The 22807-nt window shown below is 37.9% G+C and overlaps 2 protein-coding genes across 8 annotated transcripts in view; one reads left to right on the top strand and one right to left on the bottom strand.

Annotated features, from left to right (window-relative positions):
- Positions 1-9780, bottom strand: part of fig4a (FIG4 phosphoinositide 5-phosphatase a) — a 56175-nt gene extending 46395 nt beyond the window's left edge. For all 6 annotated transcript variants that reach the window (XM_026193893.1, XM_026193894.1, XM_026193896.1 and 3 more), the window contains exons 1-6: positions 9549-9780; positions 9286-9399; positions 6858-6956; positions 5710-5833; positions 1062-1218; positions 154-204 (exon numbers count right to left, since the gene is read on the bottom strand). In XM_026193893.1, coding sequence (XP_026049678.1) covers positions 154-204; positions 1062-1218; positions 5710-5833; positions 6858-6956; positions 9286-9348 — 494 coding nt within the window. In that variant the 5' untranslated portion in view covers positions 9349-9399; positions 9549-9780. The remainder of the gene's footprint in view (positions 1-153; positions 205-1061; positions 1219-5709; positions 5834-6857; positions 6957-9285; positions 9400-9548) is intronic.
- Positions 9781-9847: 67 nt separating this feature from the next.
- Positions 9848-22311, top strand: ak9 (adenylate kinase 9). 2 transcript variants are annotated; one of them, XM_026193889.1, is made up of 36 exons: positions 9848-10097; positions 10239-10336; positions 10795-10858; positions 10959-11011; positions 11123-11219; positions 11380-11492; positions 11663-11833; positions 12541-12657; positions 13001-13075; positions 13169-13270; positions 13434-13573; positions 13662-13981; positions 14468-14586; positions 14867-15002; positions 15145-15235; positions 15341-15405; positions 15495-15554; positions 15909-16103; positions 16312-16448; positions 16609-16812; positions 16904-17179; positions 17274-17392; positions 17658-17877; positions 18022-18090; positions 18174-18386; positions 18532-18750; positions 18918-19134; positions 19226-19427; positions 19607-19753; positions 19863-20080; positions 20215-20411; positions 20541-20710; positions 20980-21078; positions 21239-21341; positions 21437-21551; positions 22009-22311. In XM_026193889.1, the coding sequence occupies exons 2-36, from the start codon at positions 10244-10246 to the stop codon at positions 22221-22223; spliced, it is 5151 nt and encodes a 1716-aa protein (XP_026049674.1). In that variant the 5' UTR covers positions 9848-10097; positions 10239-10243; the 3' UTR covers positions 22224-22311. The 2 variants fall into 2 exon arrangements, with proteins under 2 accessions (XP_026049674.1, XP_026049675.1); XM_026193890.1 differs by having other exon boundaries at positions 9848-10103.
- The last annotated feature ends 496 nt before the right edge of the window (positions 22312-22807 follow it).

Raw genomic sequence — 22807 nt, 5'->3', positions numbered from 1 at the left:
GTAAAATTCAAAGGGCACTTGTACTAAATAAGCCTAGAGGGAGTGTGCTGAAAGCCCCCTTGATAACAGCATTTATAATCTGACGTAATTTGTGCATATACAAGTTACTGTATCCTTCTAATAGTGAGAGTTTGGAATAACAAACTGTCTTACCTGAAGTAGAAGTTGCTGGAAAGGTCCACATTCTGAAAGATCCTGAGATACCTGTCAGAAGAAATCTATTTTTAAAAACATTTTTAATTTGCACATCCAGTGTAACAGCTATCATTTCATCTACTGCATTCAGGTACTCCTGAACCGAAATGCACAGCAATAGCAAAAACAGTGGTTAACTTGGACAGAGCCTCAAAATAACAACCAAATAAATGTTTGGGTGTATTTCAAGATGGCTACTAAGCAACAAGACTTGCATTGCTGCACTAGAAAGTTAAACTAATGAATCAAAGCGAACAAATAGTTACAACTTGGCAAGTGGTGACCATACTAGCATATGATATATATAGTATATATAATAATGGGAATGCTATTATTATACTATATAACAATGCACTCATCAATATTTCTTCAGCTTTGAGAGATTCTTCCTCTTTTGTCAGACTTTCCACTGTTTTATACAATTTGGGGATTTTGGGTGGTTTAAAAATACCTGATACACCTTTTCCTCAGTCAAGTGGTCAAATAATGTTTTCACACTAAAATTGTGTACATGTGTGAAATCATGGGGGTTTTTTTTCAAGCCACTATTAGAAAAGCTTCAGTCCTTGTCCACTGGTAGTGGATGAGTCAGCCTTTGTGTTTTGTTTTGTGGGGTTTTTTGTTGTTTTTTTCCTATTTTGGCACATTCTGTATGACAACACTATTTTTGGCCAGACTACAATTGTGGGTGTGAGCAGAAGAGAGTAAGCGTTTTGTTGTTGTTGTTGTTGTTTTTTGCTACAAATGCATTTCAAGATATTTTATTATTTCTGAAAATTTCCATACTCAAAATTAATAAAATCATACAGTAATGTACTTAAATAGAGTGGCCTCAAGGTAATAAATGGGAGACAGTAACACAATACCTTGCTTCATCGGGGTGTGTAACTCTGACTGAGTCATTGGGAATGTAGATCATAGTGGTGTCTTCAATTTTGTAGATGGAGTGGCCCCCAATATCAGCCATCTTTCTGCGCTTCGTGATCAACACGATGTAGTACCCCTCTAGGAAACGCACAAATCCTGGCAAAAAGAAGACAAGTTTTAAATCTTTTACAACAATCTCATCAAATGGAATTTCCTTTCCAGCAACATGTAGTGTGGCTCAAAACAAGTTGATTTGTAGGTCAACTTTATTGTTGCCAGCAAATCTGCTACAGTTTTGACAGGACAAACAAGTGAATAGCTCCACTTGCGGAGGTGGATAGTGAATGTATGTGTGTCATATTTGACAATATTAACCATGTAATTTGCTCCATTTACGCTTTGAAATTTTGACCCAGAAAACATCATGCAAACACAGTCAATGATTTGCTTTCAGCATCATACAAGCTATTTTTCCATCTGTGACATTTAGAAAATAATGCAGACAATGTCTGTATGTTTTTAATAATATCTTACTTAGATAAACACAGTTTATGTAAGTGTGTCTGCTAGAAATATACCTCCCCTTCATTATAAAACTATTACTAGAACTAATTTGTTAATGGATGAATTGAGGATCACAATACAGACACACAGCCAAGAGTGCTACTCAGCCCTCAAGAACAGTTGTATAATGTCTCCTGTGGTTTCAGAAGGATTTTTCAAAAACAAGAGACACCATCTTCCACCTAACCTGGAGCTTTAAAGATACATTTTTAATATTTTTAGTAGCTTTATGTAGCTAGAACAGTGGCGAGAAGACAGGAAAGCTAAAAAATATTTTCAGGTATAAACAACACCGGCTGCTGCCCTGCTAAAATCGAACATCTTATACAAATTCCTACTCTTATTCCACATATTTACAAAGAGTAAAACTGATAAAGGAAAATATGGCACAATAGCACTGATAGCAGTCAAAGATATATATTTATTTGTATATGACATTGTGATGCATAAAGTCATAATTTCACTATGTAAATATTTTGATTAATTAGTGTTATTTAACTTAATTGGATATCAATTCATTTTTTTCAGTTTATACAGTTCTTACAGTGGCTTGCTAAAGTATTCGGGCCCCTTGAACTTTTCCACATTTTGTCACATTACAGCCACAAACATGAATCAATTTTATTGGAATTCCACGTGAAAGACCAACACAAAGTGGTGTACAGGTGAGAAGTGGAAAGAAAATCATACATGATTCCAAACATTTTTTTTTTTTTTACAAATAAATAACTGAAATGTGGGGTGTGCGTAATTATTCAGCCCCCTGAGTCAATACTTTGTAGAAACACCTTTTGCTGCAATTACAGCTGCCAGTCTTTTAGGGTGTGTCTCTACCAGCTTTGCACATCTAGAGACTGAAATCCTTGCCCATTCTTCTTTGCAAAACAGCTCCAGCTCAGTCAGATTAGATGGACAGCGTTTGTGAACAGCAGTTTTCAGATCTTGCCACAGATTCTCGATTAGATTTAGACACCAGACAGGTCAGGGATAAAGTTATTGAGAAATTTAAAGCAGGCTTAGGCTACAAAAAGATTTCCCAAGCCTTGAACATCCCACGGAGCACTGTTCAAGCAATCATTCAGAAATGGAAGGAGTATGGCACAACTGTAAACCTACCAAGACAAGGTGGAATTCCAATAAAAGTGATTCATGTTTGTGGCTGTAATGTGACAAAATGTGGAAAAGTTCAAGGGGGCAAGCCACTGTATATTGAGAATCCCACTGAACAGTTTCCCACTTCACTTGTAGTGTAACAGATTTCTTCTCACTTGAAGACAAACACAACCTGAGCTAAAATCTAAAATAACTGATCAATGACAAATGATAACCAACAATGGCAAATGATGCCGCCTAAGTAGTGGTATGTAATTAGTTATATGATTAGTTAGTGAATTTGTCACAAGTTAATCAACATTAGCTAACTTTAATAATTTGTTACTTCAAACTAGAAAGTGGCCTGACATCCAAGTTGGGTGAAAAAAAAAATGTGTTGAATTGGTAAGTGCAACATACATACTACACATATACACACACACACACTAAGGACTCTTAAAGTTATACTTTGAAGTGGCTTGTACTTAATCTGCAAAACGCTGCAGTTGAAGTTAACCAAAAATATTCCGTTTCATAAACTAATCAGGTAAAACCTTTGAAATAAGAAGTTCTGTTTCACTCATGAACATTCACGTGACAAATTCAAAGTAATGGTGTGCTAGTGTGTCTACATTATCAAAGGTTTTTGTATTTTTTTCTGCATGATGACCGAGAAGCAATAACCCTGTGTAAGATTAAATAACACTTATGAGTTCCTGTATGAGTATACCGGTACTGTCCTTCTTCCTGGAGGAGATGGGTCAGACTGACAAAACCTGCGAATAAAAATATACTTACGCTAATCATATTCATTTTGTACTGTAATAAGAAAGCTACCGGGCAAAAGGCCTCTTAGAATACACCTTGTACCCTACATGGCTACATCACACTTTTATTACATAATAGCAAAATGATGGCTTGCGAACAAAGATATCATTGGGGTTGGGGGTTGGCGGAGTATCTATATTATTCAAGCAGAGGACAAACAACTGTCTGTGTCAGGGTGACCGACTAACCTGCTGTGGAAATGTCCACAGAACTACTTTGTTGAAGTTGGCAGCAATTATACCCTCAAGTCTTTTTGAATATGATGCTACAAGTTTAGCACACTTATGTTTGGGTTGTTTCTCCCATTCTTCTTTGCAGAACCTCTCACGGTCCAGGTTGAGCATCAATGCACAGTCATTTTCAGATCTCTCGTTCATCTTTCCCTCCACCCTGACTGCAGCAAAACACCCCCACAGCACCACCATGGCTAACTGTAGGGATGGTATTGGGCAGGTGATGAGTGGTGCCTGGTTTCCTCCAGACATGACGCTCAATCTTTGTTTCATTGGACTACATAATTTTGTTTCTCACAGTCTGAGAGTTCTTCAAGTGCCTTTTGGCAAAATCCAGGTGGGCTGTCATGTGTCTTTCACTGAAGAGTGGCTTCTGTCTAGCCACTCAACCACACAGATCTGACTGGTCTGACTGTCTTTCTGGAAGGTTCTCCTCTCTCCACAGAGAAATGCAGGAGCTCTGTCAGAGTGACCACCAGGTTATTGATGACCTCTTTGAGTAAGGCCCTTTTACCCTGATCACTCAGACTGGCCGGGCAGTAAGCTCTAGGAAGAGTCCTCCAAACCTCTTCCATATATAATGATGGAGGGCACGGTGCTCACTGGGACCTTCAATGCTGCAGCAATGTTTCTGTACACTTCCCCAGGTCTGTGCCTCGATAAACTCTTGACTCAGATGTCAGACAATTTCTTGGACCTTGTGGCTTGTTTTGTGCTCTGACATTGTCAGCCATTTGGACCTTATATAGACAGGTGTGTGACTTTCTAAATAATGTCCAGTTAATTGAATTTAAGTGGACTCCAATCAAAATGTAGAAACATCTGACAGATGATCGGGGAAAACATGATGATTGTGATGGCAAAGAGTGAATATTTATATGCATTCTATATTTTTGCTTTTTGTTTTATTTTTATTTTTTTCCCCAATTGCAAGAGTTTCAAACAAACTTATTTTACTTTGTCATTATGGGTACAATGATATGATGGTATTTGAGGTGAAAAATGATAGCTAGCTCACTAGGTAGTTTATTTGGAACAAAAATAAAAAATAAAAAACTGCTTATAAGGGGAAAAAAAGTCAGTTTAGGATTGTAATCAGGTCTTTAGGGCAACGTACAAAACACAGATGTGCTTTTATTGTCTCAGATAGCTGAAGTAAAATATCCATCCAACCATCCATCCATTCGCTTCCGCTTATCCTTTCCAGGGTTGCGGGGGGTGCTGGAGCCTATCCCAGCTGTCATAGGGCGAGAGGCGGGGTACACCCTGGACAGGTCGCCAGTCTGTCGCAGGGCTAACACACAGGGACACAGACAACCATTCGCACTCACAGATTCACACCTATGGGCAATTTAGATTGACCAATTAACCTATCCCCACTACTGCATGTTTTTGCACTGTGGGAGGAAGCCAGAGTACCCGGGGAGAACCCACGCAAACATGGGGAGAACCCACGCAAACACGGGGAGAACATGCAAACTCCACACAGAAAGACCACGGCCTGATGGTGGAATTAAGCTCAGGACCTTCTTTCTGTGGTTTTTCATTTTTGTACCCAATTAAACATTCATAAAGGTGTTAAAGAGTTAGTAGTGGTCGGTAACACAATCAAGTGTTGCATAATTCTATTTTATCTTTTTAAACATAGCCACTATTGAAAAAATTGCAAATTAATAACATTTGGGGGCCGGATCTTTTTGTACAACGTCTTACACATGTTAAAAAACATAATGGCAGAAAACACGTGAAAAAGCTGTGAACTATTACAGTGGTTTGCAAAAGACTCCCAGGTGTTCTTTTATTTTGCAGTAATAATGGAAAAACTAGGCCAACACACCCAACTGTAGACTTTGGAGATGAGGTAGATTCTCACATTATTCTGAACTGCAATGACTGTTGCTTTGCCATTGAGTGGAGGAAATGTACTCACCCACAATGCCAAAAGCTGAGACAGTCCTGGACAGGCCAGAGGAACCCTTCTGACTAATCTTAGTCCGGTTGCCCAGGTCCAGGCGGCCCAGCAACTCCCTTACCTCTTGCTGGTTATACACATGCTGGAAACACACACATGCACGCATGTACGGTATTAAATACACATTAGATGAAGTGTTTATAAAGTTTAGTTTATTAATTAGCCACATAATCCTATCTGATTTCCATCTAAAAATCAACACTAAAATATATAAAGCTGTGTTCTGACAAAAGTGACTTAAATGTGCTGCTTGCGGGTGACTAATGGCTTCAGTCAGAACTATTAAGACTTCTTTATTTTCTGTGCAATAGCAGGTAAATGAATAACAGTCCCTGTTTAATCAATGCCCAAAATTTCTACAAAAGGGATTAGATTGACTGCCATTGAGGCAATTAGTCTGAAAATAGATCGGCTGCTTTCTGCATTAGTTCTGAAATGTTAAATGACTAAAGAGTAGCTTTGCGTGCATTTCATCTACAAAAAACCCCCCATCTCATTTACATAATAAGCTTTACAATTGGCACAGACCCCAAAGAGAAACGTAGTAATGTACTGTGTGCTGTATGCTACTGCATTTGTTTTAAGTGCATGATTCTATAGATTGCAATAATTCTCATTCTGTTATCTTGTGGGGAAAAAATTAATTTAGGACTTCTATCAAAGTCTTTTATTCCACTGTCTTCACTTCTTATGTAAAAACTAAAAGACGAGGGAGTATTTCTAGCTTTAAAACCTCCCTAGCAACTCATTAAATTATCCATGCATCCAAGTACAATGCTACACAATGCCAATAAAATTGAAAACACACAGTTTTCTGATGTCATTTTAATATCTTTTGGAATGAGACTGTTGGGTGATGAATATTTATTAATGGATGCTTCATAATAATTGCATCAGAAGGATAATTACCCACAACACAAACAAACAAATCAAAAACCAGCTCATAGATCCTGGTAATAAGAAAAGGGTGTGAACGCAGCCAAACTCTCATCAGCAGCACACTTCACATCAGCTGAGTGATTGCACAATTTCCCCCTTAGGCATGTTTCTTGTGTATTACATAAGAATATACATTAAAATTTAACTCGTGGAAAGTCGTCACTTACCTTATCGTCAATTATAACGAGGTCCTTGGGTTCTGTGCGGTCAATCTTTAGGACTCGATGTTTGGTCTGTGCATGATTGCTCCCAACCAAAAAATACCTCTGAAAATAAAATGACAAGTCAAGTGAGTGCTGCAATGCATTTGGAGCCTATTATCAGAAGAGTCTTTGCAACCTTAACCTTTCACAGCTGCATGTGGTGATAAATGCATAGAGGGAATCTTGCATACAGTCTTCTAACTTTGTGGACTGCAGCTTTGTCCTGGATGATGTTGACTTGGGACCAATTCAGACTTCAACCAAGAGCAGATATGTATTTAATAGACATAGAATCAATCCAATGACAAGTCACATTCCTGCATTGCAGCACCACTGTTGAAGTCAAACTTGAATTTCTTTTTTTCCCTATAATAAAACATTTTATTTCCACAGTCCGAGTAAGAATCAGTGTGTCTGAAATTTGTGAAATTACACTCAAGTATGTATTCAACTAAAGGCGATATCTTAAAAACACAGATTGAAATAAGAGTGCATACAGTGCAGAGCACATGCAGGCACAGCACATATTTCATCACAAGTTACATTTTTACAATGTTCTTTTTGTCAAGATGTGTGTCTTCCTTGCATCTTTCTTTCTTTCTTTTAGGTCATTACTCTTCTCATTCAGGGTTGCAAAATGGCCCAAAATTTTCAGTCCACTAAAGAGTGTTAAATTGGAACATCCTGTATCAGCACACTCAGCAACCATTAGAGCATTTTTTTTCCCTGTTCCACCTTTTCCAGTATCTAATTTAACCCTCTTTGTCTGTAACAGAAAGCCTGCACGTGCACTGTTCAGCAGAGGTTCAATAAGAAATTATAAATCAAATAAGACAAATGTTTACTTGCCTTAGTGTCTAAATATTTGTAGCAAATGGGAACAGCAAACCGAAACCCAGCTTAAGCACACATTTAAACCAAGCATGACCACAGCTGGTGAAATGCAGCGACAATTGAAAACATGATACTATTAGAATACGCAGCAAAGAAAGTAGCATAGACACTCTACCTCTCAAGGACATACATCTAATATTTAAAAAAAAAAAAAAAAAAAAAAAAAGCTAAAGAAAACTAATTTTAACTGCCAAAATCTAATTCACCAATTAAATGTCCAGATAATTATCACACACATGCTCTTTACTGACCTCATGGATGTCAGGTCCTGAGGTTTCATATAGTCACCTGCAGCTTTTGCTGCCATCTAGTGTACATGTAGCGTGTACACTAGTGTCCCAAACATTTTCCCAGATCAACTATAGAACTCTTGAACCAAAGACTAGAGAGCACTTTTAAAAAAAAAAAAAAAAAAAAAAGGTAATAGGTTTTAGCTGTCTTAAATGAACAGTTGTGCCACAGTGTCGTTATCATGGTACTTCAAAGACAGTGATTGTCCTGAATATATATCAAGTTTGTGACATTTATGTATTAGGCACAAAAATTGAGCAATATCATTTTATGAACCTTTGAGCATTTCCCCATTAAGCACATATGTCTTAAGTATGGTCTTGTCTGAAAGCCTTCAGCCACCCCTTATTTGTTTTCCTTCTAAGCAGATGAAAACATGTAATTTTTAAAAATCTTCTTGAGCAATAGTTCTCCAGGTTTTAATGTACAAATTAAAGTTCTTCTCTAGACATCAGCTGCTTTTTCACTCATTTTCAGTCTATTTTCTGGAGATTTTTTTTGTCTGTTAAGCCACTTGAACTATGAATCATTCAAGCATAGAAAAAGCACCTAACTCAAGGAATGAATTATTTACATATAACAGACAACTTAGTAAAGAGCCCATTTTAAATTTTATCTTTAGGCACATCAATACTGTTGCATTCTGTCACAAAACACACAATTTATTTCAATTTCTTTAACCAAACCTTGAAAAAATGCAAAATATAAGATAGCTTGACTGGAATAAAATACTATTTTTGCACAAACAACATGATTGCTAAAGAGCTGTGCAGTGTGGCTTAAAATAATTGAGGAAACTGAACAAAAGAAGAACTGACAGACCTAAAAAAATATCTACAGCAGAAGACTATATCTGAAAGTCGCGTCCTTAAGAAACAGGGGGGAAAAAATCCCACAAACACTCACTTGACCCTAGATAGAAAACACACACAACTGAACACCATCAGTCATAAATTGGCCTCGTCAAAAACACCGGACCTCAACACTACTGAAGCGGCGTGCACAGCACAACAACACGACACAACAAAAGACAACCACCATCTAAAGAGTTTTGAATGTACTATTCCTGAAAACTCCTTAAGGAAGCTTAGCAAAATGGAGAAACAGCGCAGTTTAAAGAACTGTCATCGCGTGTAGTTGTAAACTGCCCAGGTGAATTGGACTTTATGAAGAAATGGTGACATTAAGGGCTCATGTAAAGACTTACTGCTCTGGTCTCGTACAGAACCAGTCGCTGGATCCCACCGATGATAGCTGCTGATTGAGGCATTTTCTATTCTTGAATTGTTCAACAGTCAGTCTGGAAGAGGCTACAGAGGAGCTACAAAGCGAAAGTGAAAAGAAATGAATGTTGTTACATTCATTTCTTCACATTATAAGACACAAAATGACGAGCCAGCATATTTAACAAATGTGTTCATGTATATAGCTTACTTTTTCCCTCAGTACTTCCTAGCTAGCATCACTCACCATTCATCCACTTAGCTTGTATGATTAACCACAAATGGTCTTCATTGATGACAATATACATCTCCCCATGCAGTCGCAACAAATACTGTAAACGCTTCACTTAACAACAGTTAAAATGCATCTGTACTCTGCCCAGTGTATCCCGTTAGCATGTTGGAGTTGAATTTGTTTTAGTCAGGTGACTGTCATGAATGACTTCGCTTGTCGGGTCGTACGGTGCCTCGCAAAGTCAAAAAGCTCGAAGGACTGAAAATGCGATTGATACATGGGTTTACTATCTTTGCATTTGAATTTGCAGCGGCTTTAAACGTTTATAACTGCTCTTGAGTATGATAAATAAATAATTCAATTAATTAATTTATAAACGCTATTTCAACCCTCAAACTCTAAAGGTAGCATTAACTAGGTATTAAGAAACCTTCAGCCAGCCCTTTAGTTTGCAAGTTGTCATGGTAACCGTATATGGATAGCTAGGTTATTGTAACGCTAGTGAACAACTGCGCTAAAAAGGGTATTAGCAGATAAAAGAAAATACAGACACTCGCAAAGGTAACTGTAAGTAACATTGAAGTAAAATATGATAATAATAATATTTTACATATTTGTCAGATTATGTAAACTACACATTCAAGCTATAAAACTGATTGCTTGAATGATTATTTGACTTTTATAATTTCTGTGTTCACAAAGTTTGAATGGCTACTTTAGTAGACAACTTAATTGAAGATGAAGCCGAAAGAGAGAGACTTCTTGCTAAGCCCACCTGCTTTATCATCGTTGGAAGACCGGTAATCTACATATATATATATATATATATATATATATATATATATATATATATATATATATATATATATATATATATATATATAAGTGAATATAAAGTGAAATTTAGCTAGGTTACGTATATACCTTTGTAGTTGTGTTTAAGTCCAAAAGACAGTATGCACAGTACTATCTGTCAGTGAATCAGATATGTATATATAAACAAAGAGGAAAGACCATGAATGCCATGCAGTTATAAAACACATTATGACGTTTAGTAGATCATCAAGTGTAAAATGTTTAGGCTATACTTAAAATTCCTGGACACAACTACTATAGAATTTTCCATGTCTTAAGCTGCACTCCACAATCACAAACATCATGCAGAGAGTCCCCACCAAAGCTCAACAAGTGCATACCCAAACACTAGCAAATATTTTTTTCTAATGCTTCAATTCCTCTATATTCCACTTCTTGGCAGGGTGTTGGCAAATCCACCTTGGCCAAAAAAATTGCAGAGTCCTGGAGGTGTATCCTTATTGATGGTGAGTACCCTTTTATGCCTTCATAAAAAAAACTTTTTCATAAAAAAAATCTTTTTACCAATTCGAGATGTGTATGTAGATGAGTTTTCACATCTTTCAGATACCAATCTTCTCAACACACACATAAAAAATGAAACAAAAGAGGGCCTGGAGGTAAGTAAAATTTTCTGTATCATTTGAAAGGAAGCCCTTTGTTCCTGTGATGTGTTTTCTTTATGCTTTTATAGTCATTAGAAACTCTGAGTTGCATTCTGTTGAATATAGCTTTTGGACATCTTATCTGAGGGAAGAAGTGTACCAGAGAATGTGGTGCTGAAGCTGATTCTTGCCAGGCTTAACTCGCCAGATGTGGAGCACTATGGTAATAAATAAGACGTCATTTAATTATGGCTATGCATGCAAAACAAACTTTTCAGTCACCAAATGTTCTTTGCAGATGAAAATAAGATGACTGATAGGTTAGACGATAAGCAATATGATAAGCTCTGCACTGTTTTGTAATTCACATGTTTTTGATACAGGTTATGTACTGAGCTGCCTGCCGTTCATGTCAGAAGAGCATCTGAAGATTAATGAGCAGATTGAACTGATCAAAAACCTCAAGCTAACGCCTGATATTATCATTAACATCAAGGTTACTGTCATTCTCTATTTGGAGTTGTCCATTGCATTTGATTTTTTTTCTTTTGCATAGTTTAATGTCGTAATTTTTTAATCTAATATCTCTTTAAGTTCATTTATGAAAAAGATCTGTCAGGATTTTACTGAATTGATTATAAATTAAATACTTTTACTTTTCACCAGTGTCCAGACAAGGACCTTGTCCAGAGGCTATCTGGTCTGAAGCAGGACCCAGAGACAGGGCAGTTTTACAACAGGGATCAGTGGCAGCGTGAAGAGGTGTATAACAAGGAGAAGAAGAGCAAGGAACAGGATGCAGAGGATGCAGAGGATGTGGAGGATGTGGAGGAGCAGGTATTACTTAAGGGAAAATAAGTGTTGTCACTTGATCATGTAATATGCATAATCATAGCTCTTTTAGTTCTCCCCCCTCCTTTTGTTTTGATGCTTGTAACAAATATAATCCAATGACTGCTGTTTTGCTGCTTTTCCTCTTATTTCATTGTATCAACCAAAACAAACTGACAGAAATCACTGCCTTTAAAATCCTCTGCCTCCCCAATCCCAGCTGGTCAGATTTGAATGACAGAGCCACTGCATTTCTTGAGTAAATGAGAGAAAATGACGTCAGTCTGCAGGTATAGGACTTGCTATCCTTGCTGTCATGATAGCGCTGAGCAAACTAGCCTAAAGTACCAGAAGCAATACCCAGAAGCAGTTGTACTCATGTCTTGGTGTAGGAGCATAAATATTATAAGCTTTGCCATGTTTACCTATGTATTTATTGCCTAGTGAAATAAAGCTATTGATCTAGTTTCAGTCTTAACTGTAAGATTTAAGGGTGTTGAATGCTAATCAGAATTTTATCCAGCAATTCTTAGACGATTAATATTTTTATCACCTTCCTAGTTCCGTACATGTTTGGATTTCAGTTTTGCATTTTTAGGGGGCTGTTTTTATTTTAGCTAACCTTTTATTCCCCAGGTGATCAGTTGTTATCATAGCAAAGAAAAAACTGCCAAGCTTTGAGTTCCATACTAGTATTTTTTTTTTTTCCTTAGGAAGAGGAACTCTCAAAGGATACCAATGACAGAATGGTGTGGACACCAGAGTATTTGGCTAAAAATGCTTTTGTTCGAATTAACATGTACAAGGATAACATGCTTAGACCACTGGAGGTGAGTTGCCCAGACCTAGACCTGTCATCAAAGTCACCCACTACTGACACACCAAAAATGTAGTTTGTTGTGTTATTTAAAAAAATCTTGAATAAAAATTCATAATTCCTTTAAACCTTGTATTTGAATTTACTTGGGAGATGCTGTTTTTGCTTAACCAGTATGTTTATATCATAAGGCAGTGAACATCCCAGATTTTTTTGACTCAAAAGGCAGTACTTAAGGGCTTTTGAAATTTAACTACAGACAAACTATATACTGTATTAATATTTATTGTTATTAAAAGAATAAATTACAAAAGAAAAACACAGAATGAAAAGTATATTAATTGATATTTTTTCAGGACTACATGGCAAACCACAACCCTCTCTACCTTTTGGAGTTGGATGGAAATAATTCAACAGAAGAGTGGCACTTGGTAAAGACTAAAAAAAACTTCAACAAATAGTATTGGTGTTTTCCAGAAGTGTTGTCTCTGTAAGGTGTGTTTTTTGACATTTTGTACTTCTAGTCTGTTATGTCGCGTCTCGAAACTTTGGCTATAAATCGCGTCCCCGTTCCAGTCCTCCTCCACCAGACTGAGGATGAGGAAATGCCAGAGGACGTTAGCACGGTCTGGAAGTCTTCACATTTTATTTCAAAACACAATCAGTGAATGGGAACATGTACAAAATACTTGTATTTTGAATAACATGTGTACTACAACCATCCCAATAATCCTGATCCTAAGAATTAAGACTGGACTTGCTTTAATATTGAAACCATATCTTTTTCAGGAGGACCTACTGAGAATTATGTCCTCTTACAGGATTATGGTCCCTGGCTTTAGGTGGAGAAGGAGCCGCTGGGGCAGAACTTGCCCTGTTGCTTTGAAAGAGGGCAAGGTCATTCCTGGCAAGCCACAATTTAGTGTGGGGTGAGCAGTCTTTTAAAAACTGTTTCCAGATGAGGATTCTATTGAGTAGCAATGTGAAAATGTTAAACAACTCTCATTCATTGTACAGATTCCAGGACAAACTGTACATCCTTTCGTCAGCGGAGGCACACCATAAATTTGTCACAAACCCTCGCCCTTACCTGTTACCTCCAATGCCGAGGTTACCCTGCAAAGTTTCAATCATTGGGCCTTCCCTTGCAGGGAAGACCACCTTATGTAAACTTCTAGCTCAGCACTATAACACAGCGGTAATTGACATGGAGGAACTGTTGCAGCCAGTTTTGGTCAAGGCTAAAGAGGAGAGGATTAATAAAATTAAAGAGGAGACAACACAGGCTGCTATAGACAAAATCAAAATGAAGATGAAGGAAGATGGACAAAATTCAGGTAAGCTGAACTTTGTTGGTATTTTTTTTTCTATAATCACATGTAGAATTACATTTGATAAACTGTGACTGACAATAATATATGTTTTTGCAATAACAGTAATGCCATGTACCATGGCATAATAACTTGTCTGAGCACTATATACTATTAAGAGTGTAGCTTCTATATATATGTATGTAATAGTCCTCCAACAAACTGTATGATATAAAGCAATATTTGTACCTATTGCTGAACAAGTGACTGATAATGTCATACACAGAATTAATGTGAAGGTAAGATGTGAAAATACTTTCTTATAAACCATATGTATCATAGATATGTGAAAAGGAAAGTGCACCCTCTTTCAGTTTCATGGTTTAACATATCAGGACATAATTAAACAATATTCTGGTTGTTGTTGTATTATGTTGTTCTAACATTTTGAAGCATACTGAACAACAGTATATTTGTATGAAAGAGGATCTTATTTGTTCTGTTGTTTTTAAGTGACAGAGGATCATCCACTGGTGCAAGCCATGGTACTCAGTGCTGTGCAGCAAGCAAAGCAATCGAGTACTACTTATTTTGGCTTGTATGCTGAGATACTAGAGAAGCGTATAAAAGAGGTACGTTAAAGATTTAAACCCAGGTGGGAGATTTACACCGACTTCCCAGTCTTAAGCAGTTAGCATGCATACACGTTCATATATTTGAATGATTAATGACACACAACAGGATTTTTCTGCAACTTTGTTTGGCATTGTTAGATTTTTTTTATTTGTATAAAATCATTGACTTACATCGCACAACACCCAACACTAAATCACGCATACAGGGACACGACACTTAGACAGTCACATGCATAAAGTAAATTTAACTTACGTGATAAAAAGTTTGATGTTATAGATTGAAGAGGTGGAGGGCAAGACTGGGTGGGTGCTTGACAACTTTCCCAAGAACCTTTCCCAGATGGATGCCTTACAGCAAGCTGGACTTCTGCCAGAGGTCTTCTTCTGTCTCACAGACAGCGATGGACACCAGGGTATGAGGCACAAATAGAAAAGATTAAACATATAAATTTGCATTTATAATTTGCAACAATTTGGTTTGAAATGCCCTTCAGTGTTTACGCATACACTTTGGTGCTTTTTACATTTCCATTAATACATTTTTTCATTGAGCAGTTTTGAGAAGACTTTATGAGATGAATAAAGAAAGTGTAAAGAACACTGTAAAGAAGTTAGAGGATGAACAGTCTCAGGCGATAGAGCTCTCGTAAGTGCACATGAAATGATGTTGTGAATTTTTTTTCTTTGTATGTTTCTGAGTTAGATTTTTGTTGCAACTTTTGTTTTTGTGCCTTAATTCTCTCCATTTTAGAAACCAAGAGGAGCAAGAATCAGAGGGGCAATCAAATATGAAGACAGTTATGGGAGAAGCTCATGGTGCTGGTTTTGGGGTTTTTTTATATACTACCCTTGAACATATACCATTCAATCAGTATAATTTTTATTACATTCTTTTTTATTTTCAGAAGATCCTAAGGAATTGAACACCACCAGCTCTGCAAATCCAAATGCAGTACAAAAAGAAGGTAAAGTTACAACAAGAACATGCTGTTTTGTTTTGTTTGGTTTGTTTTTCTCAGATCAAAAATGCAAATTGACTAAAGAGAGAAACTAGTATAAGGTGCATATTCAGGTCAGTCAGTCATTGTCAGGATTTCCTGGGGTTTGACTCTCATGACTCTCTGAATTTGGACGTGCGCTGAAATGGCTATGCTGCCCAATAAAAACTCCAATTTTCAATCAAAATCACAGATACATTTTTGAATGTGCTAACTAATTTATATGTTGTATTTGTACTGTTTGTGAGCACCACTGAAGTATCATTAGCATTCTTTCTCTAACTCTCTCTCGTTCACACTCTCTTTGTGTGGTCCAAGCAGCAGTGGTAGTACATGATGATTCAGAGTTGGGCTATGCAGATAGCCCCGAGATGAACGAGTATAAACTGCAGTTACGACAGTTTGTGGGTGAATGGGAGAAAATGCAGTCTGGTTTAACGGTAACCCACTGTACCCTGGAGATTGGCAGGAAAAGCCCAGAGAACCTGCTTCAAGAGATGATCCAGCAGATGGACAGTGAGTGTAAAGCTATGCAGACCAAATCACTGTTGTCTTAGAAACAAATTTGCGCCAGACACACACAAAAAAATACTGAGACAAATATTATGTTATTTTACTGGTAATGGATTGGAATAAATAAATGGTGAACTAACGAGTGATATATCATGTGATATTCTGCTAAAAAGTTCCAATCTAATCTTTAGCTCTCATGTGTGATCTTCAGAACCCTTTCAGTATGTGTCCTGGGAGTTATCAGAGGAGGACATGGAAAAAGACGCAGAAGATATAGAGGCCTTAGCTCAGCTGGAGAGAACAGAGGAAGGCAGTGATGATGATTATTCCCTAGGGGAAAGAGATGAAGTCAGTAAACTAAGGAGTCTTTCAGCTTTAATATCCATATGTTTACAGCGCTATTTAAAATTGTAGAAAGAGAACAAAGAACTTACTGCTTTCTTGACAAATATTAGTAAGGCAAGCAATCCATTGAAGTATGTCTATCTTATCTTCTTAATGAATGCAGGGAGACACCACGACCAACAGATTCTTAGGTGACACCCAGCATTTCTGCCCTGTTGTCTTAAAAGACCATAATGTCCTGCGACCCTGTACCGATGAAATTGCAGCTAAGTATCGTGAGAAGACCTACTACTTCTCCAGCTTAGAAGCCAGGGAATCATTTCTTCAAAATCCTGATCAATTTGTTGCACACACTGAGCCTCTCAAGGTATAACCTTAACATGAAAAGAGAAAGTCATATGCTGTAGTTCTGAACAAAAGTGTCCTCACTGGCTCTTTGTCATGTTTTTCCATCCAAGCCTCCTGCTCTGCGGATCTTTTTGCTCGGCAGCGGAGGCTCAGGCAAGACGACTAATGGGAAGTGGCTTGCACAGCAGCTTGGACTCTTCCATATCCAGTTCAGAGAGCAGCTCCAAATGCTCATAATGGCCAAGACAAAGATGCGGATACCTGATGCTGATGAGTTAGTGCTCTTACAAGATGATTCTGAAGACTTGGATGCCAAAATAATGGAAGCCAGGGCAGAGGACGAGAAGGAGTCAGAGGATCCCTATGATAACATGAATGAGACGGAGGTCAGCTTCAACACAGTTTCATTCTAGCACAGTTTGTTATGATATTTCATTTCAGGTTTTGAATTTCTGTGTATGTGCTTTTCTGTAACTTTAGCAAGAAGAACTGACTGAGGATGAAATGGCCATCAAAGCCTACCTATCTGATGGAGATCCTCTCAATCCAAAGATTCTGGACATGACTATTGCACCATACTGGAAACATGAACCATACAAGTAGCTATTACAAAACTGGATGTTTCCTGCCTCTTCTTGTTTTCTGCCTATTTGCTGTCTTTTTCAGAGCAAATCGCGTTTTTTTAAAAAAAAAGCTAGCTTAGGGTAAACATCTAGTTTTTAGCTTTTTCTAAATGTAAATTTGCTGGAGTAGCTTTATACATAATGAACTTTAGATCGGTAACTTCCCATCAAGGTCTCTTTGAGAGTTTTGGTCACCTTACAAGAGATATTGTTCTTTAACTTAAGATCATCTATGTTCTAGGTCTACAGGTTTTATTTTGGAGGGCTTTCCTATTGATCTGAATGAGGTGCAGTACATGTTTGAGCAAAAGTTTTTCCCTGACGTTGTGGTAATGATGGAAGTGGATGTTGAGGATGTCCAGAGTCGTCTGTTGCCACAGTACCTGGAGATTTGGCGTGAGCGTCGAAACAAACGTGAAGCACAGCTGAAACTCCTTCATGACCTGCGTAAAAAAAAACGGGTAAAAAAATAAGTGATACTTAGGTCCCAGTTTTAGTAACTGTTATTTTTCTGCCAGGAAACATTAGTCTTGCTGTCTGTCTTGACAAATTAGGATAAATTCATTTCTTGGATCTGAAACATTCATGGTAATTTTGTAATTCAGGAGGAGGATATTTCCAAGAGAAAAGCTGAACTCATGGCAGAGCAAGATTTAAAGGCAACTAAAAAAGAGGTAAGCAAAAGAGGTAACCCGAATTATCACATCTGCATTTGATTCAAACGTCTTCTTTCTTTCTGTATTTGCAAACAAAACAGCTCAGTTTTCAAGATGGCACAAAAGATGATGAAGAGCATGAAACTGCAGACATAGAGGAGATGATTGAGGCCCTGCTGGAGGAGGAATTTCCTGCAGAAGAGGATGAGGAAGACATCGAGAATGAGGAGACTGAGGAACTAGCTACCAACAGGCTGGAGATAGGAATAAAAGAGCGTTTTGTGACACAAGAGACCAACCTTAGTTCTGTGATGGTACATATACACAAAACAAAAATGAGCCCTGATCAATTCTACTTGTATTTCATATTCACAACAAGACTTTACTTTAAAATATTTGTATTTTACAATAAAACTAGTTGGATCTTATATATGGTGCTATATGTTGTTCTATTGTTAGGAACTCCTAGGTGAACACAATATACCCAGAATGGTCATCAATGCGTCTCGCAAACTACGCATTGTTCAGTGTCAGCTGCTCAAGAAAATCAAACCCTTGTTGACCAACAGGGAGTCACTCTTCCAAAAATGCCACCCCATCCCCTACAGCCTGGCATGCAAACTGCTGCTCTCCTCTTTTAAGTTCTTCAGTGCCTTTGGCTTCCTGGACCCCATCAAGGTAGGCAGGGTTTAGGAACGTCAGCTGTGCTTCCAATAGTTCCAAGAAATATTTTAATATAATTACTCCTTTGTTTTAAGCTGAAATGTTGACAGAAAAAACAAATATGTAAAATGTCCTTCATAAAGTATACTTTAACATTTTTTTCATCCATTTCCAACCTGTAGCTACACAAAGAAAGAGACCTGATCCAGCCTCTGAAGTGGCCTTTCAACACAACATACCTCCTGTTGTTCCATCAGTATATCTACTTCTTTGCATCTAAGGAGAACTGTAACACATTTATGCTCAACCCCTTAAAGTACCTGCGGCAGCCCAAGCCCACCACGTCACTTCCTATTAAAATAGCAGTGACTGGACCTCCAAAATCTGGAAAGACCACCGGTAAGATACAAGATAGTTAAAAATGAACTTTATTACATTTTTTACTATGTTCATTTCTTTTATTTTACTTTTTGTATTTCTGCTTCCTCAGTGGCACAAATTTTTTCTCAGAAATATGGCTTGGCTCAGCTGTCCATTGGTAGCGTTATGCGTATGGTGCTTGACACTCAGGGGAACACCGATCTGGCTATTCAGATGAAAGAGTATCTCTTACAGGGCCTTGTTGTGCCTGATGAACTGGCCATTCAGTGTCTGGAGGTGGCACTGATGAACTCAGTCTGTAGCATGCAAGGGTAAGACAAAGGGTTTATCACATGTATGTGTTAATACTTAGCAAAACTCAATGCTAGGTGCGATCCGAACTTAATCTTTGGCATGGATTTTGTTTTTTTTAAGTCAAGACTGTATAATTTACTCTATTTTTGTTGGTTTAGTGTGTATCTAATATACTATGATATTTCTGGTATTTCAGATATGTGCTTGATGGGTTTCCAATGACCCTTAAGCAGGCAGAACTGATGGGGTCTCAGAGCATCATCCCCATGATAGTAGTTGAGCTAGAGCTGGACATAGTGGAGGTGCTGAAGAGAGGTCTTGCAGACAAGATGAAGCCCAACAAGTCAGAGAACACAGAACTTATAAATATAATGACAGATTTTAGGTCTGACAGCTGATTATAATTGCAAAAATTATAATCTTCTTGTGTTTCCTTTGTTCTTACACTTTAGGCCTCACTTGACGCACGATAGCTCTGAGATCCTACACATTCGTAATTCCTGCTACAAGAAGGAGGTGGTGCATGTGAGGCATCACTTCCAACAACAATATCAAAACTGCTTGCTTCTCAATGGCCTCAAGAGCAAATGGTGGATCTGGGACAGAATGATAAAAGAGGTCAGCACCAGCATGAAATATATTCAAACTTACCTGGACAGGATACAGAAGGGTAAGTTCAAGAAGAGTTTAAGCTGGTTTATTTCACCAGAAATCCCCTCAAGATGCTGTCAAACTCATGGGCTAAATGTTTTACATGCGCCTAAATGTTGAACCTCTTAACTCCACGCATGATGATTTAACCAGGGCAAGCAGCCTGCATCAACAAGCTGTGCATCACACCCAAGGAGTTTGACTGCCGACTTGGAGAGTTTGGCCAGTACTGCCCTGTCTGCATGGCCCTACATTACCACCTGGTGGACATCTCAGAAACTGCAGCATTGACTCATGCGGCTGAGTACAGGGGACATTATTTCAAGATGTGTGATGAAAACCATTTAGAGGTCAGTTTCTTGGAAGTTCCCCCATAAATTAATTGCAAGATTCATAGGTAAATGCCCAAATGAGTATGGGAAGGCATTCAAACCTAAAAACTGGAACTGGAACTTGTTATCTTGCTCTCTCAATCACAGATGTTCCTGTCTACTCCTGATCAATTTGTCACACCTGGCTGCCCGCACACCCTCCCAAAACCCCACCTCCTGCCAAGGAAGCTGACTGAGATACACGTGAAGAACAGGTTTCCACAGCAAGTTGAGATGAAGGGCTACTGTCCTGTTACTTACCTGGATGGAAAGCAGAGGTACATTATCCACTGTGTCACTGAGAAATATGCTTCAAATTGCTAAAAAAAAAAAAAAAAAAAGAAAGAAAGAAAGAAAGAAAGTTGGCAAACATATTTCTTTGTGATTCTGACTTTGTGGTGTCAGATAGACATACATAAGATCCTAAGGATCTTCTCTTTTTTGTAGCATTTAAAATCTAAATACTTTATTCCATCACAGTATGTCAGAAATATTGAATATGTCTTCTGTGACATTTTTTTCACATGGAAGTCTTATTTGTTCTTAGGTACGAAGCTCTGGTTCGAGGAAAGATGGAATATGCTGTGGAGTACAGAGAACGAATTTATATTTTTGAGACCAAGGAGAAACGGGACAAGTTCATGAGGTGTTATTTCTTTGTATATTTGAAAAACGTGTGCCTTTTTTTAATGTTTTCTTTTTTCACTTCACTTTTTTACAAACTACTTTGAGCTACACTTATAAAGAAAGTGGGTGGTGTGTAAACCTTTGGTCTATTCACTGAAATGTGAAATTATTTATTTAAGGACTCCTGAAACCTACTGGGCCCAAAAGCTGCCCATTAAAGTTCCTCCCCTTTCTGAACCTGTACATCTCACCTCCCTTCCAACGCTGGGCTACCTGGAGCAGGTCAGAAACTCTGTATCACATGGAAAATATTGCAGTATCGTCCTGTCTGCTGAGATTTTTAAAAGTACATCCATCAACCACATTGTATTTTTTAGGGTGTGGCAGAAGCAGTGATCAAGGCAATGACAGCTGCCGGGTGTCTCAAACCAAAGCATCCTTATCTCAGTTTAAAGAGATCAGCTCTCAGTTATGTGGCCTTGTATTTGAAAGGTAGGAATATTATATTTAAACCTTTATTTAATATATTATGAGAAATATTAGGATGATTAAAATGGTAAATGGTCTGTATTTGTATAGCGCTTTACTGGTCTCTAAGGACCCCAAAGTGCTTTACACATCCAGTCATCCACCCATTCACACACACATTCACATACTGGTGATGGCCAGGGACACAACGACCGAGACTGTCGGAGCTGGGGCTCGAACCGGCAACCTTCCGATTACAAGGCGAACTCTCAACTCTTGAGCCACGATCGCTCTTTACTTTAAGTTTAAAGTAAAGATTTTATGTGCTGCTTTACCTCATTCTGAAATGTTTTCCTATCAAAGTTTACTATGTACAATGTATCTCATTCACCTTTTAAGACTTGTTATATGCTTCCAGCACTGAACTTGTTCATGTGTTTTTTCCTACTTAAGTAATAATTCCAATTTTACATTGTTATAGCTTTCAACCACAGGAGTACAGACTCCATTCGCCAGATGTACAAAAAGAAGCTGGCCTCATTTGAAGAGAACTGCATGCTCATCCCCTACCTGAGCACTATAATGAAGGGGAACTACAGGCCTCCCAGTGAACGCCCGATTGACTTTGAGTTCAAGCTGAACAGGTTTTTGGCCTTAAGCGACTTGCCCGGAGCTAATGGCGTACAGCTTGATTAGTACTTTTGACTACAGCATTGTCATTGTACTTAATGTGATGTGGTAATCTGAGTCTGCAATACAATTACATTAAAAAAAATTACATTGACTTCTTTCGTTTATGTTTCTAAAGACTGTATCTTTAATTATAAAAGCTCTTTTGTCTGTATCATTATTTACCAGTAACTTTCACCATACACATTTCATTCATTTCATAAGCATTTAATTTTCTTTTTCCTGGATTGAAATAAATTTAACATTCAACAACGATCGTGTATACTTTATTGTTTTTTTCTTATCCAGTTTTAGTCAGAAATGGGTTTGACACACATATGAATATCTGTTTCACAGTCTTTAGTAATATTACACAGGGTGTTCCGAGTGGTGGTAGTGCACCTTGTCATGAGACAGAGTTCAGTACTTTGATACTTCCAGAATGCAACAGAGTGAACAGATGGTGGCTTGGATGAGAAGAGGCCTTGAGGGTTTTGTAGACCTGAAGGTAGTGAAGGTAGCAGGGTGTTGGCGGTCCTCTGTGCTGATTAAATGAAAATGAAAATTGTGTGGCCGTGAATTGGATGATGGGTGGATAAATGCTGCACATG

The sequence above is a fragment of the Astatotilapia calliptera genome, chromosome 15 (genome assembly GCF_900246225.1).
Source record: "Astatotilapia calliptera chromosome 15, fAstCal1.2, whole genome shotgun sequence".
NCBI lineage: Eukaryota > Metazoa > Chordata > Actinopteri > Cichliformes > Cichlidae > Astatotilapia > Astatotilapia calliptera.
This window is presented reverse-complemented; position numbering and strand designations above follow the sequence as displayed.